Source organism: Guyanagaster necrorhizus (assembly GCF_019112545.1).
Source record: "Guyanagaster necrorhizus MCA 3950 unplaced genomic scaffold BT62scaffold_50, whole genome shotgun sequence".
NCBI classification, from domain to species: Eukaryota; Fungi; Basidiomycota; class Agaricomycetes; order Agaricales; family Physalacriaceae; genus Guyanagaster; species Guyanagaster necrorhizus.
Window position 1 is genome coordinate 260,750 of NW_025064929.1, and position 13,799 is coordinate 274,548.

At 48.7% G+C, this 13,799-nt stretch overlaps 8 protein-coding genes across 8 annotated transcripts; 5 read left to right on the top strand and 3 right to left on the bottom strand.

Annotated features, from left to right (window-relative positions):
* The first annotated feature begins 89 nt into the window (after positions 1-89).
* On the top strand, positions 90-1,353 carry BT62DRAFT_627146 (uncharacterized protein). The gene is made up of 3 exons (XM_043181667.1): positions 90-981; positions 1,032-1,064; positions 1,115-1,353. Coding segments are annotated over exons 1-2 (765 nt in total). The 5' UTR covers positions 90-217; the 3' UTR covers positions 1,033-1,064; positions 1,115-1,353.
* Positions 1,354-2,178: 825 nt separating this feature from the next.
* Positions 2,179-3,423, top strand: BT62DRAFT_626628 (uncharacterized protein). The gene is made up of 3 exons (XM_043181665.1): positions 2,179-2,893; positions 2,959-3,027; positions 3,086-3,423. The coding sequence occupies exons 1-3, from the start codon at positions 2,378-2,380 to the stop codon at positions 3,092-3,094; spliced, it is 594 nt and encodes a 197-aa protein (XP_043033913.1). The 5' UTR covers positions 2,179-2,377; the 3' UTR covers positions 3,095-3,423.
* Positions 3,424-3,553: 130 nt separating this feature from the next.
* On the top strand, positions 3,554-5,059 carry BT62DRAFT_1080911 (uncharacterized protein; the record flags this gene model as incomplete). Its single annotated transcript, XM_043179616.1, has 8 exons — positions 3,554-3,587; positions 3,646-3,695; positions 3,750-4,006; positions 4,058-4,230; positions 4,277-4,520; positions 4,583-4,715; positions 4,771-4,946; positions 4,997-5,059. The coding sequence occupies exons 3-8, from the start codon at positions 3,860-3,862 to the stop codon at positions 5,057-5,059; spliced, it is 936 nt and encodes a 311-aa protein (XP_043033914.1). The 5' UTR covers positions 3,554-3,587; positions 3,646-3,695; positions 3,750-3,859.
* A 27-nt stretch (positions 5,060-5,086) lies between these two features.
* Positions 5,087-5,619, top strand: BT62DRAFT_1012784 (uncharacterized protein; the record flags this gene model as incomplete). The annotated part of the gene is made up of 2 exons (XM_043177973.1): positions 5,087-5,437; positions 5,494-5,619. 2 exons carry the CDS (start codon positions 5,087-5,089, stop codon positions 5,617-5,619), a joined length of 477 nt encoding a protein of 158 aa, XP_043033915.1.
* A 709-nt stretch (positions 5,620-6,328) lies between these two features.
* On the bottom strand, positions 6,329-9,424 carry BT62DRAFT_938091 (long-chain-fatty-acid-CoA ligase). The gene is made up of 20 exons (XM_043187463.1): positions 9,088-9,424; positions 8,980-9,029; positions 8,733-8,928; positions 8,619-8,681; positions 8,533-8,566; positions 8,168-8,475; positions 8,068-8,114; positions 7,888-8,016; positions 7,777-7,837; positions 7,712-7,718; positions 7,624-7,659; positions 7,439-7,573; positions 7,341-7,390; positions 7,257-7,290; positions 7,081-7,205; positions 7,008-7,021; positions 6,845-6,961; positions 6,616-6,788; positions 6,512-6,564; positions 6,329-6,465 (listed from the first exon to the last, which is right to left on the bottom strand). Exons 1-20 carry the CDS (start codon positions 9,131-9,133, stop codon positions 6,365-6,367), a joined length of 1,779 nt encoding a protein of 592 aa, XP_043033916.1. The 5' UTR covers positions 9,134-9,424; the 3' UTR covers positions 6,329-6,364.
* Positions 9,143-10,210, top strand: BT62DRAFT_1080914 (uncharacterized protein; the record flags this gene model as incomplete). Its single annotated transcript, XM_043179617.1, has 3 exons — positions 9,143-9,532; positions 9,931-9,993; positions 10,073-10,210. The coding sequence occupies 3 exons, from the start codon at positions 9,143-9,145 to the stop codon at positions 10,208-10,210; spliced, it is 591 nt and encodes a 196-aa protein (XP_043033917.1).
* A 411-nt stretch (positions 10,211-10,621) lies between these two features.
* On the bottom strand, positions 10,622-11,499 carry BT62DRAFT_627301 (uncharacterized protein). Its single transcript, XM_043181668.1, has 2 exons — positions 10,952-11,499; positions 10,622-10,894 (listed from the first exon to the last, which is right to left on the bottom strand). Exons 1-2 carry the CDS (start codon positions 11,102-11,104, stop codon positions 10,700-10,702), a joined length of 348 nt encoding a protein of 115 aa, XP_043033918.1. The 5' UTR covers positions 11,105-11,499; the 3' UTR covers positions 10,622-10,699.
* BT62DRAFT_1050679 (MFS general substrate transporter) lies at positions 11,339-13,397 on the bottom strand (the record flags this gene model as incomplete). Its single annotated transcript, XM_043178520.1, has 12 exons — positions 11,339-11,821; positions 11,872-11,995; positions 12,049-12,138; positions 12,213-12,231; positions 12,270-12,317; positions 12,367-12,429; positions 12,479-12,523; positions 12,729-12,737; positions 12,861-13,057; positions 13,113-13,124; positions 13,181-13,295; positions 13,345-13,397. 12 exons carry the CDS (start codon positions 13,395-13,397, stop codon positions 11,733-11,735), a joined length of 864 nt encoding a protein of 287 aa, XP_043033919.1. The 3' UTR covers positions 11,339-11,732.
* Between the last annotated feature and the right edge of the window lie 402 nt (positions 13,398-13,799).

A 13,799-nucleotide genomic window follows, 5' to 3' on the forward strand; every position in this document is an offset into this window, starting at 1 on the left:
GCCTGTCCTCTGCACAGAACACCGTTCTCGGTCCCGAGTTACTTATTTCCGGATCCATAATGGTCTCGTCGCCGTCGGTGTTAGCGGCAGATACCCTGGGGCGCGGTTGTCGATAAATTGACATGATGGAAGAAATAAAAGAAAAAATGGCAGCGACAGGCTGTACTTTTGGCCGGCTGTGCATGTTCATTCCCACCCACCACCGTCTTTTTCGCTGATGCCTGGCTTTTCGCTGCCGTGGTCGCGCGACGTCGAGGATGTCACTGAATCGTTGCCTTGGGAGAGGGACGTACCGACACCGCGCTCGACAGTCGGTTTTTTCTACCCACCACCTAATACATCTGCCATCCCACCTTTACCGACAGATATACCCAACAATACTACAATATCTTCTCATGATAACGTCCCTACCGACGCCCACGCTCTTTCACTTCCCCGTAATTCGACTCTTCAAGTGCATGAAAAGGCTGCGCAGGATACCCTCCCCTGTCTGCCACCAACGACCGTTTTCCAGACATTCATTCTCCTTTTATTCTTCTTGCCGTTTCCGCCGCTGTTTTCCATCATATATGCGGCCCTAGGGTGGGCTATTCTCCGTGGGCATGTCCCAGTCAGATCATTCGCAGAGGCAGGAGCGACTGGGGGCATCATACTGGCACTACCACTAGCACTCGCAGTTTGGATACTGCTGGCTCCAGAGAAGCAGTCCCATAGAGAGGACTTTTTTGACGACGATGAGCCTCAGACGTGGTGGACTCGCTGGGGCAAGTTTGTGCCGTGCGGGTTTATGCTGGTCTTCGTCGGCGTCGCTGCCTGCCCGTTGGGCGCCGTTTGCATTACGCAACAGGATAGCAGAAATTTGGAAGCAGGGAAAGCAGCATTGGCGGCATTGATTGGTGGGGTCGTTTTCTGTGGTGGTTTGGTGGTCATCTTCGCATTGGGGCTTTTGTTGTATTCGCAATACGTGAGGAGGAGGAAGTGGTGAGCAGTGTTCATTACTCTCGTATATCTTCTCTGATTTCGTTGCTCAGATTGCAACCAATTTTTTATTGTTGTAATCTATTGTACGTGCCCATCTATCTTCTCGGTTTTCTTCCCTCTGATTTCTCTCCAGCGTACATATTTAGAGGGATTTGTACTATTCGCTGTTGTTGTATCGTGGACACTGCTATCTGCTTTGCATTGATTTCTTGAAACGTGAACTATATCCCGGCATCTGTTTGAAGCGCCCGGGACCCTTACCAAACAGTTTCAAAACGATGGGATGCTGCGCCAGCTATACTCAGACGCGAAAGGTCGCAAAAAGGACTTGCCGCCAAGGAATATGGTTGCATCGACATTGAGTCCGGCACGTACATTATAAATTTTCGGAAACTTCAAGCCTTACCTAGATAGGGAAGAAATCCGGACATAGGTCCATAATGACGTGCCGGCATTTGATGACGGGTTTGCTTATTAGAAGAAAAGTACGACCTTCTTGGGACATTCCTTGCCCTTTGGGCGGCGACGTGGACTATTTATTGGGAGCACACGCCCCTCGTTTGTTCAGTGCTACCTACCTAGACGGTTGAGCCCTTGCTCCCGTGGTTTCTTTTCTCGGCTGGCCAACCGTGACGAAGAATAGATGGACACAGCAATCAACTGTCTCAAGGAGATCTCGTCTCGACCTTCCGAGGCTGGCGAAAGCTATACAAGGTCGGTTGATGATGGGACCCGCATTTATGTGAGTAGCCAGGAAAATCGTATTAGTGATATCGCACTGACGACTCTCCCTCAGGATGCTATTATGGCCAACAGGCATCATGAAGCTCTTCTAGAAGGGGGGGGGGCACAAACTGGATCAATTGCACTGTTGGATGCTGCTCACCGTCGAGGCCCAGAAGGTGCACAAGTGCAAAATGGCTTGGTCCTGTCGGTCCGCGGAGCGCAACAATCACGATCCGATCCCAGACAGGGCCCTGGCCACGCTTGTAGATGAACTTCTAGCACTGCCTACCTCCCAGCGCCTTCCCGCAGCATGGACAGTTCTGAATGCTCCAGTTCGAACTTCCTGGCCAATAGACTCAACAGGTCCTTCAAGGTGACCCAGTTCAAGTTGTTGGGCAGTGAAGATCACATATAGCATTGCCGACTGTGAAGAGGGGTGCCTGTGAGTTGGTCATCGGACGGGCGTCTGCGGTGATATTGAGTCTGCGTCAGGGACGTGCGCATACCCTGGATGACCTTACTAAATACCTGTGCCGCTGGGGAATAAGGCTATCGACATGCAGGTGAATTCGTGCGCGAGATCGGCTGCCGAGAACGATGTTCAGGACAACCGAACTCATTCCTTACCGACTCTAGGGCTTTCAACCGAACATCGAGGACTTTGCGAGCTATGTCGAAAGGCGGCGACAGAAACAGCAAAGTCCTTCGAGCCGCTCTCAAGCATGGAGGTCTCATCTGGCGATTGGCAATGGAGGAAGCGCCGGAAGAGTATGTGATATCTAGCCCTTCCCCGAAGGTAACAAAAATCGGGACTTGCTTTCGAACTACGGAGGGCGAGTTACTATGGAATGAAATGTTGACGGAGGACCAGATAGATGTTATTTGCGGCGTGTACAAGGTGGTGGAAAGAGAGGAAGATCTCCACCCTAAGGATGACTGCCGAGGCAAGCTGACGGAGCGTGTGTCCTGGGCTCCGAAGAACACGAGTTGGCGAGGTTGTGGGCTCGATGTGGGCTTTTGGAGTCCCGATGCGGAATCTTGGTATCAAGGTCGGCTGGTAAGATATCTTAGTGGAGATTTCAAGTGCGAAAATCTGAAGAGGTCATTGAAACTGAGGCGGGATGCCTCTAAAGTCGCGGAAGGTCTGTATCACAGAGTTTTCTTCAGAACCATGTACTGCGTCGTTGTATGTGGCCTGTCCTTGTTTGCTATTTCCGCATCTTCTTACAAATCTTTAAAATTGCTGTCCAGCTGTTCTGGTCGCCTACGGTCAGTTTCCCCACATTGCCCTTTTCGATCAGCATCCATCTCTCAAGCTGCGTAAGTCATAATCTCCTCGTACAATTGCATGTTCTTCCATTTTGAGGCATGTCTCTAGTCCCGCTAATGTACATTTGAGGTCCCCTTCGGAATTTACAATTCTCTTTACCCAAGCTGCTTTGAGAATTGCTGGTGGATTTTGTGCATAAAGCAAACAATCCATGCGCGTGATATAGATGTCCACCACTTTCCAGCACTAAAGTCTGTTCTTCTCCTCGTACTCTGATTTCCACACCCTGGGAGGATTTTCTTGATGTTCTCACCAAGTATACTTGACCAGTGAACGTAAATATAGCAACAGACATTTCCAGTGAATCAGTGCCTTGCCTCCTCCCTGACAGAAAGCTCTGTAAAATGATACAGGCCGTTCCATATACAAGGAATACTCACGGCAGTCGCAATAAAGGGTGCCACCATATTCTACTGATTTTCCGGACAGTATTACGCCCATATTTCTGGACAACGCCAAATAGCCTGCCCTCATGTCATCACGTGCCCTTGTAGCACCCGCCCTTCGTTGTCCTTACAACGGAATACCCAATATGCGCACCCTGACTTCTGTGAGTCCCCGCTTACTGCCATATCGAGTTCAAGTGTTTACGATTTTCACAATGGAAGGACTTCATCCCCGCCTCAGAGTGCACAGCAAACTGGGCCGCCGACGACTGGTACGTGTTTTTTTTTTTTGCATAGTGGTGAATCAGAGATTGATATTCCTTTAGGTTCTCCTGTAAAGCACCAGACCAATAACTAGTTTACTTCGCGTAAGGTCCTGGCGACAGAGCGTCGGAAAAAAAGGTCGGAAGAAATGGAGGGTCACTAGATTGGACCCATGCCGGTCGAACTTTTTCTTGACGACCTGATGGGCTCGTCTGACGGCCCATTCACGCTTCGCTCCCCGGGCCATCTTCACGACAGCTTTCAGTCGATCCAATCACCCGCCAAGTACGACAACGAGAGGGAGTACGCGGAAGCCGTCGTAAGCTTATTCACTACCATTCACCTGCGATGCCTTGATGATGCCCCACAGGTCAATGTTATTCAACTCGTAATGCCAGATCTCATGCCACTCTTCAAACTTGTCCTTGGGAAGGAGTATAAGGATGCGGATTTGACCACGAGAACCGTCACCGACGCATTCATGTATCCCTCCGACGTCGACACTCGGTCTCATCGCACTCAATGGAGTAAAACGGAACTCTGGTTGGAGTTCAAGAGCTGCTTCTTTTTACGGGTTCAAGGATGACAGTCCTGATGAATGGGTGTCTCAGACCGACTCGTCAAAGGATTGTCGCGGTCAACTTGCTGGCTACGTTGCCACTACGTTGAATGTGCAACATCGAAAATACTTGTTCTCGCTTAACCTTGATCCAGATGGCATCCGGTTCTTCAGATGGGAGAGGACATACACCATCGTATCGCGTGCATTCAATTTATCGACAGAAGAAGGCAAATACCTCGTCGGATTTCTCTACCGGTTTTCCACCCTGACGGTCGGTGATCGACCAGATAACCACCTCCGACATGTTTATCAACCATACCTGGAACTTTGGAGCCCATCCATCTCTCATCTGTATCCGTAAGCACCAGCGTTCGCTGGCGGACGCTGACGGTAGAGGTTGGACACCCTTTGAAGAAGTTCAAGTCCTCGAAGCAACTTACGAGAGTTGTCTACGAGGCTTTTTTGGGTGAGTTATGATACTGATTTTTCAAATTTATTCATCTAATTCAATTCAATCTTAGCTCATGAAGGTGCCTTCACATTACGCGAAATTCTTCATTGTGATGTTAGTGGCAGGATTATTTTGATCGTATATGACAAGAAAGCGCCGGAAGATGTCCGGTCATGGTTGAACGATTGGGATAAGGCTATTCGCATGGACGACTTGGACAAACCAGCGCGACAAGTCGAGCGCACGGTCAATGCTCACATCTTACCTGATCTTTCTCCCTGTCTCATAGTGCATAGGGCACTTGGCAATTCATGTCTATTGCACTTCTTCGCGAGAGAGACAAGAAGCACGAACAATAAGACGACTTTGAATCCTTCATATATGTCATGCTATATCATAGCCTCCGCTACTTGTCCCATAATGATGTCGGCCCCGGTCTGCGGAACAAAATTGCTACCACCTTCGATGTCGCTTTAGATGTTGGGAATGGGCAATGGGTCGGGGGCATCGCGAAGGCAGCTCTGGCCCAGAGTTTGACACATTTACGTCCCGATTTTCGGTTTGATTGTGGTCCGTTCAATGAGTGGATCAAACATACGCTCCGTGCCATTAACCAATGGCGAATCGCCCAAATTCAAAAAGCATGGCAGTCAGAGGTCAGCACTGTCAGCTTGGACACCGAACCCGCTGTCGATTTAAAGAAGAAACCTGTTTTCCACGATCACAGCCCTCTCCACGTCTTTTGACAAGCAGTACTGAAGATGGATGGATGGCCTCTAATAATCAGGCAAAGTATCAGCTGGAGTCCAGAGGCAACAAGCGGCCATCCGAGGACAGTGCTCAGCGGGCGCCGAAGAGGCGAAAGTCTGGATGCTTCACACCTGCGGCTGCCTCAGATAATGCCGCAACTCCAGCTTAGGGTGCTCGTCGTTAGACTTGCGACAGTGGATTTTTAAGACGTTCTTGCGCGCATTACTTTGTACAGATAAGCCATATACTGTAGAGTATACACATGTCGATATATTTCTATCCTGCACTTCGGTGGAAGAAAAACAAGCCTTCCATGGTCTGCCGGTCCGTATTGTTTGCTGCTGCTACATGAAAGGGCAAAAATGTTTGGATGGATGTATATATTTCTATCACAGATTCGGTCCCTTTGTCCACCGTACACCGCGTGCGCGGGGTCGGTGCCCCTGCGTAATACACCGTAAGGGGCGAACAGCCATTACACTATGATTGATAAATTACTCGGACAAAAGGGAATAAGATCACCGAGGACATCCAACTTAATTAACTTGCATGCTTTTCAAAAACCTTTTCACACCAGTCGCGTGTGTGTGCTGGATCCGAGTAGTCCCATCGATATGGTGGAGTTGAGTCATGGCGCACGGTTTATCCCTGTCTACCATCTTCGCCACTGCATCCAGCATTATTGTCAAAGCCTCTTTGTTCCGCCCGTCCAGCACATCTGGCAGAAGCACGACTAGCCTCACTCCAGTATGCACCAACGTCTCAATCTCCTCTGTCTTCTCTGCACTCATGCTTTCATTGTTATACAGTTCCGGTAACCATGTTTGCATGTTGGCATAGTCATCCCTCATTTCGGACTAACGAGCTTATAAGAGTGGAAGCACCGCAACAAAATTGTTCTACACGTCTCAATCTTACATCCTTGACTTCGCTTTGTCCATCTGTCTACGAACCCACTCTTTCTGCGCTGTTACCCGTAACCGCGCCTTAATAATCTTCCCAGACGGCGTATGATCTGCTCGCCTTTTAGAGTGGGCACATTTGGACATATGCAAACCTACCAAACTCTCCGTCCTGCAAAACAATCATTACCGGGATAGCGAATTTTGGCAACCTACTTGCGGGATAAGAAGCCGCAAATCAATCTTGAAGAAAGATCACTTACAACTTCCTCGCAGTCTCCAAAAGTTTCTTCTCGGTGATCCTCCCACGATAGCTTGGTTTGAGAGTGACCAACGCGGTCACCAGCTCGCCCAGCCGTTTATCGGGCACGCCCACCGCAGCCGCTTCCAGAACACCAGGTTCGGTGTACAAGGCATTTTCCACGGAAACCGAGTCCTGCGAATCTCGTTTGTTCGTTATTGCAGGACATTAGGAGATTATTGCCCACTCACGACATTCTCCCCGCCACGGATAATGATATCTTTGATCCGGTCTTTAATGTATACATACCCTTCTTCGTCGACGCAGCCAAGATCTCCAGTCATTATCCATCCATCTTTAGTCAGAACCTATTTCCATCAGCCCTCGGGCACAAGCAAGCTGTCACCTGCATACCTTGTCAGTAGCCGCTGTGGAAGCTCGCCGTAAGCTTGTTTACCTAAAAGTCACAGAATATGCTGAAACAGACCTTGATCTCCATAATAACCTTTCATCATGTTCGGACCACGAAGCCATATCTCCCCCACCACACCAGAGGCAGCTCTGACATTATCTTTCATTATCAAAATCTCGTCGACAGGCATTACAAAACCACTGAGATCGTATTTAGTTTGATGTTAGTTAGCCAAGACACGATGGACTGACCAGCTTTCCGGTTTGACCATACAATCCAGTCCACCTAGGAAAAGTCAGGTTTCTAGAAAGAGGTTTCAGAAGGGGATTTCTCACCGAAACCAACCGACGTGGCATTGGTCTCGGTGAGACCATAGGCTTGTCCGCTGTAAAATGTTAATCATTGCTGAGTATACAAGGGAGTGAGAACATACATTGATGCACGTGGAAAGGCTTCCTTCGACTTGCGCAGGAGAGACGGCGGGACCGGAGCCCCACTGAATGTGATCATTTCCAAGGGAAAACCAGACAATGGGCTATCAGCCAGGTCGCTTATAGTTGATGGAACACTGCAATTGTCAGCTGGATCTGTGATGTACAACAGATACTATTGATGTACCTAGCCAGAGAGATAACGCCCTCTTCCCTGCACAATCTGCAGTCGAGTCGTTGAATGTGGCTCTCAGAAATACAGAGGACGGATGTACCTTGCAGCTGCGAAAACCAATGTTAGAAATACAGCTAGAGCCTGAGTGATAAAGCCGGCGATCACCTTCTGCTACGTTCCATTTTCGCATTAAAATAATCTTCGTCCCATGAAATGTTCCGGAAAGCTGAAGAAAGTTAGGCTCTCATCCATTCGGACAGAGAGTGGGTTTCTTACAGTCGTGCTGGTTCCAGTGACATGGAACAATGATGCTGGAAGCAGGACACCATTCTGCGTACTTGATACGGGTGAAGAAGGGACTGGCAGGCCTCTCCGAATGTAGTCTCTTCCGAAGATCAAGGTTAACTGAAAAGTCATATATGAGAACAAACATGCTATACTAGAGTAGCACCCCACGTTAAACAGCGACGTCAGAAATGCACGTTGTGAACTCAGGACGCCCTCTATCAAGAAGAAAGGAATCAGTGGACTCTAAAGATGAATCCACAAGACATACTTGGTAGACCAGTAGTTCCCGACGTAAAGATGATCGTCGCGTCATCCTCTGGCATAATGTGGGGATCGTCACGCAGTATTTCTCCTGGATCCTTGTAGTACTGGCGGAATACTTTGCTCCAAACATCCATGCTTTCCCAATGACCTCTGCCCTCATGATCCTCGAGAACAAGATACCCGGATGCGCCTGTTGCGTGCTTAAGATCAGCGGCTATCGGCTCGACCTGCTCCGCTCGCTCGGGATCGAGGATGATCATTGTACATTTTGTTAGCATAATACAATGCCTGAGGGGGTCCAATGGCAGCGATCTGTTAGGTGGATTAGTACGCAAGCCTTGAAAGCATGTGTGTGCCTGTAGATCTTACGCGTTCACGAGAGCAGTTACAGCTCCCAGAAGATCTGTGCTGTCAGGTTCAGTCCACTTTTGTTAAGGCATAATCATACCACGTACGGCAAGCCCAAAACACGATGAAGTAGCTCGGAACGTTTCGAGAGCAAATGACAACGCGATCACCTGTGTTGTAAGTTGAGTTTGGCGGTACTGAGGACAACTAGACTTCCTTACCCTTCTTAATACCGAAAACATCTCTAAAAATGGCCGCGCATTTAACAGACATTGTTAACATTTCCTGGAAGGTGTAGCGTTCATTCTCGTATATCACACAGGATTTGTCGGCGTGCTCCTTTGTCGAATGCAAGAAGAATGCTCGCACAGAGGGCCAGAGATTCTTCCAGACTTTCAGTACTCTCCCATCGATAATCTATGTCACATTCTAATGATGCACGGGAACGCTGAAATGCTGGCCACTCACCCGAGTTTCGATTTCGAGTGGGCTTCCTGGTCTTGTGAGTATTTCATCAGCTAGCAAAGGTAGCATCCAAGTTAGCATGCAGATAGTAGTATATGATAGCAGACAAACCTTCCTCCACAGAGCAGTGCGGTGTCCAGGCCGTTGTGTCTGTCATGGAAGAAAGATGGACGTTGAAGTTCTGAGACCGGTTATTAAGAAGCCGAACTGGGACGCTTTCGTGGATCATGCGACTGAAACGTTGTGGCTGTTCCGGGACTGCGATAACCGCCTTTTCTCGTCATTCGGCTCTTCCTTGGACGTTTTCGATAGTATCCCCGAGAGCCGTTTGAAGGAAGCATCCGCGGATGCAAAATCGAATATGTCTCAGGCTCTCACCGCCTGGCTTTTTCAAATTCAACGCCACGAGAATTGCAGGCCGCCATTCAGGAACAAAGAATTGCTAGCGAGGCCAGCTGGGAACTTCTGCCAACACCTCTTGTTAGCAATATCCCGCGCGGGCTCTGAAATTTCAGGACCACGACGAGAAGATGAATTCAGGCGGCAGTTGCTAGCTGTGAGCTTCGGCTTGTCAGCATTTAAAACTGCCTGCTCGGGAATCCTTGACAAGTACATCACATGAGGCTATCAGGCGGCTTGTTAATCTGTCCAGCAGGGGTTGGGCTAGTCTGGCCGGTAGGTTGATGCGTAACCAAGCTGGAAGGGTGATAGTACCGGGCCGACGCATCTTCCTGTGTTGAGGTTATTGTGCTGAACTGTGAGAGGATAAACGAATCAAAGTACGTGAAAATACAAGGACTCTGATGAAGCAAAGAGAGTGCGGGTTTAATGAGATATCCATTGGAATAGGTACTCCCTAAGTAATCTGCGATACAGTCAGAAAGAGGAGAACGTGTCAACTCTGCTTTTATCAGGATTGAAGAGATGCATTTTCTGAACAGTAGCCGAACGTAGACGGACTCCGTCGACCAGGGTAACCCGAACGGACGAATGCAAGATCTTGACGATTCCGTTTTCGTTTTATGATACTGAATACATGGCATATACTGGGCCCTTGTCGCTGATTTGAGCTCGTAAATCTTGTGACGACGACTAGAACGTTGAGCAGGAAAAGAACATGATAGAATCAAGCAACGCACCTTCAGCCCTTCAGATTCTCAGCCAACAGTACCATTACCCTCCCATTATCGCCCTACAACCATACAGCTTTTCCACCAGCGTTGCCGTTCCATGACAGAATTGAACAATATCAAGCGTGATGAGAGACTGTACGATTCTTGTATACCACCCTCCACACGGCTTCTTTATAACTCTACTGCTAGGCAGTTGTTCGACGTCACAGTTATCGACGAGCAGGTTTATGCTAAAGTACATGTTCGTGGCAGAGTGAAGGCAACGCGAGAGTCGACGTAAGAGTAAAAAGGGAAATCAGTGAATTTCAAACCGCGTTGCTGGTTTCGACCTTACCACCACCTCTTCCGGGTCATAGAGACGAATTCCTTCTTTCCCACTCCGTACGCTCTATGTATTGAGATATGGACTGCTGCCTTGCACTAGATTATTCTGTTCAATCCAGATGCATCATCAGATAGAATTAACAAGTATACACCGGAGTTACCAACTTTGAAAACTGAACTGTTAATTCTTAGCCCCAACGAATGACAACTATAACTCGGTTAATGTTTTCTCCGCCTAACACTTAGGTATGGCAAGGAGGTACTTGTCAACCGCCAGCATCTTGCAGAGCCTCGATTTGAGAAAGAAATTCATCTGCAATGTCCAGCCGCACAGTGTAGGCTGCACGATAGCCACTCCTAAAAGCCTCGTATACCTGTCCACCTCGTCGTGCTAGAGGAAAATGCGGATCATTGGTGATGTACGCATCGACAAGCTCGTCGATAGCAGTCCGTTTCCGCATCTTGCAACTTGGTATTAATGCCAATCAGCGGGAAAAAAAAAAAGGCGACGTACGAACCTGATTAAAGTCAATGACATAGAACGCAAACCCAGAGAACCCATTCCCGCCGAGTACGAACTCGATGTCGCGCATCGTAGCCTCCACAAATGTGAATGTGCCCGAGCATGTTGCCCATGGCTTCGGCGACGGTTTCTGTGCATGGAAGGTCATCGGCAATGCCCTCTTCGGAACTGGAAAGCTGGCCGTAGCGTGTTACGTCGAGAAAGAAGTGTTGATGAACCGGGATGGTCTAGTGTTCATAAAATCTTTCCCAAAGTAGAGTCGAAACAACATCGGTCCCTCGGCAGGGACACCGGCGGGTTAGAACTGTGAACGAATACAGGCGGCGACCCTCCGTAGATAAAGCCTGGACGCGAACGAGGCAGACGTCAGAAGGGGACGTGGGCGACCTGTTTGAGGAGAGCGGTATGCCGCGGCGCGAAATTATTGTGCGTCCCTGTACGCAAGTGGGCGGGGGCAGAGAAAATAATGAGTCGGAACTGCAGGTTTTGTAGACCTGCTCGAGGGCCTCAAATTCGGCTCGAAGTTGGGCTGCATTCGATTCCAGCTAGACTTCCTTGAAAGTAACAAGCGAAGCGAGGATAGTATATACAGACCCAAAGCTGCCGCTCCCTATCAGCTGAGGTGACGAGTCCATCGCGGTAAAGGACAAGGGTCCGCCGAGTATTTCCGGTAGCGGAGTCATTGCTGAGCATCCGGCATGCAATGGTGCCGCATTGGCAACATTAATAATGAAAGTTCCAGTTACATGAAACGTTAGAAAATTCCCCATCAACGATCATGGCCTTTTCTCGTAGTGCTCAGCCGACTCTTTGTCGCCTTTTCCTGAAGTCTCTCTTCCTGTAAGCTCGCCCGGAATAAAGTTGCCTTTCACACACATCAGCATCCCATGGTTTTGAGCAGTGCAATGGGATTACCTGCACGAAGATCGTTCTCTGCTGCGTGTCGGTCGCTAACCTTGGTGTACCCGCTCCCCGGTACAAAGACGGGAGAGTCCTCGAAGAGAGCATCCATTTCTTCTAGTCGGCGCCCGCTTGTTTCCTATGTATATCTGTCAGTGAGTGGGCTTGAATATATTATACAGTGTGGCTTACGGGATAGAATGCCCAGATACACAAGGCACTGATTTCGTCAGTAACGGTCACCGTGACTAGTTGGTATGGTGGGACTCCTACTTTGTATGACTGCATATGGCAAAGACCAGGTCTGACATCGCAGTGAGGATACCTGCCGAGAACTAAACAAACCATAAACGTACAATATCTGGCAGAAACGTCCTTAAAACGGGACGCACGAATAAGAGCAGGAGACTTACTTCCAGCCAATTGCACCGAACGCTTTAGGCGTGACCTCAGCGATGAAGCTTAAATAGAAGGGTGAGTACAGACATTGAAAGCTAAGCTCACGCTCACAAATTTGAAAGCCACGAAGAAGAGCTTGTCAATGCGGTTGCCTTGGCACGCGTGCGCGTCGAACTGAAGGGCATGATCGAAATAGATTCCATTTCCAATGGAGAAGACGCACTATATTTCGACGGGGTACGCCCACGATAGCGGCCCGATGCAAGAACTGAAGAAAAAGTTAAATATCCATGTCCTAGAAGTGACTATTAGCAGCGATTCGCTTAAGCATAACCAAAAGACCGTACGTTACTAGAAAACGATTTTTTTTCATCGAAGAATCAGCAACATCATGAAAGAGACCGCGTACTAATAAATATCTAGACGACACAGGAGGGTCATTTATGTCAAATGTTGCCGACATAGGGACTCACATAATGAGCCTGAAAAAACACAGGTTATATTCACCTCAAGGTCAACGTGTTTGACAGAGAAGGAATACACATACCGCGTCACTGAAGAGTAATGAGATACCCAGACCCGAGATATGATGCGGGAAAACTCACTTATTAATAGAACCAGGATATCGAGCCATCAAGACACTGCCAACGACGAAAGAAAGTCCCGAAACGACGTTCCCTACGATAAGCGGTCTGCGTCGCCCAAAGTGATCCACCCAAAGCACACAGCAAGCTTCTCCGATAAGGGCTATAATGCTGTTGACGGACTGAAAGAGAAGAATGCGGGTCGAGGAGAAACCCATCTAGTAACGAAAAGATCAGGCGGGGAGATGTCCGAGAGACAGGCTGTGAATCTACCGTCGTGAAGATCTAGAAACGTAATGAATAGCTGGGAGTTGTAGAACAGATAAAATCCGTATCCTCACAGTTGTGGAGTAGTATTGGATCGCACTGACTCCCGTCATCTGGACAGAGAATTGCAGGACATATCCAAGACTCAATCGTCGGAAGTTGCTAGGAACGGTGAATAGTTCGGACCACCTGTTCGACATCAATCACAACAATTTAGACACAGCGAAGACGCTCTTACGTGGACCCGCCGATATCTTGCGCCTTATGTATGTCGGCTCTAATGTCTTCCATCTGGGCAGTAACGAACGGGTCATTCGTATCTCCATGTGCGTGCAGACGTGCCAAACATATCCTGGCTGCAAATCATGAGCGAATGAAAACTTAAATGTATCCACTCCTTCTACCTGTTGGATTAGCAAGCAGGAGCTCCGTCGTATCCCGCCGGCCAAGCTCGATACCCCTTTATGTCGGGATGGACTATATATATTGAATACGGTCTGTCGAGCACCCTCACCGCGTTTCTGCTTATCGCTACGCTGTGTGAGGTCTACGTTATAGCTAACAGCATAATCTATTAGGTGCTACAAACGCGCGTCACTTTCTTAGAGGTTATACGGCCCCGAGAATTACTCTATCCCATCCTTCGTACTCAAATGACTTCCGCCATTGCTGCCTTGACTACAGGCCTACCAT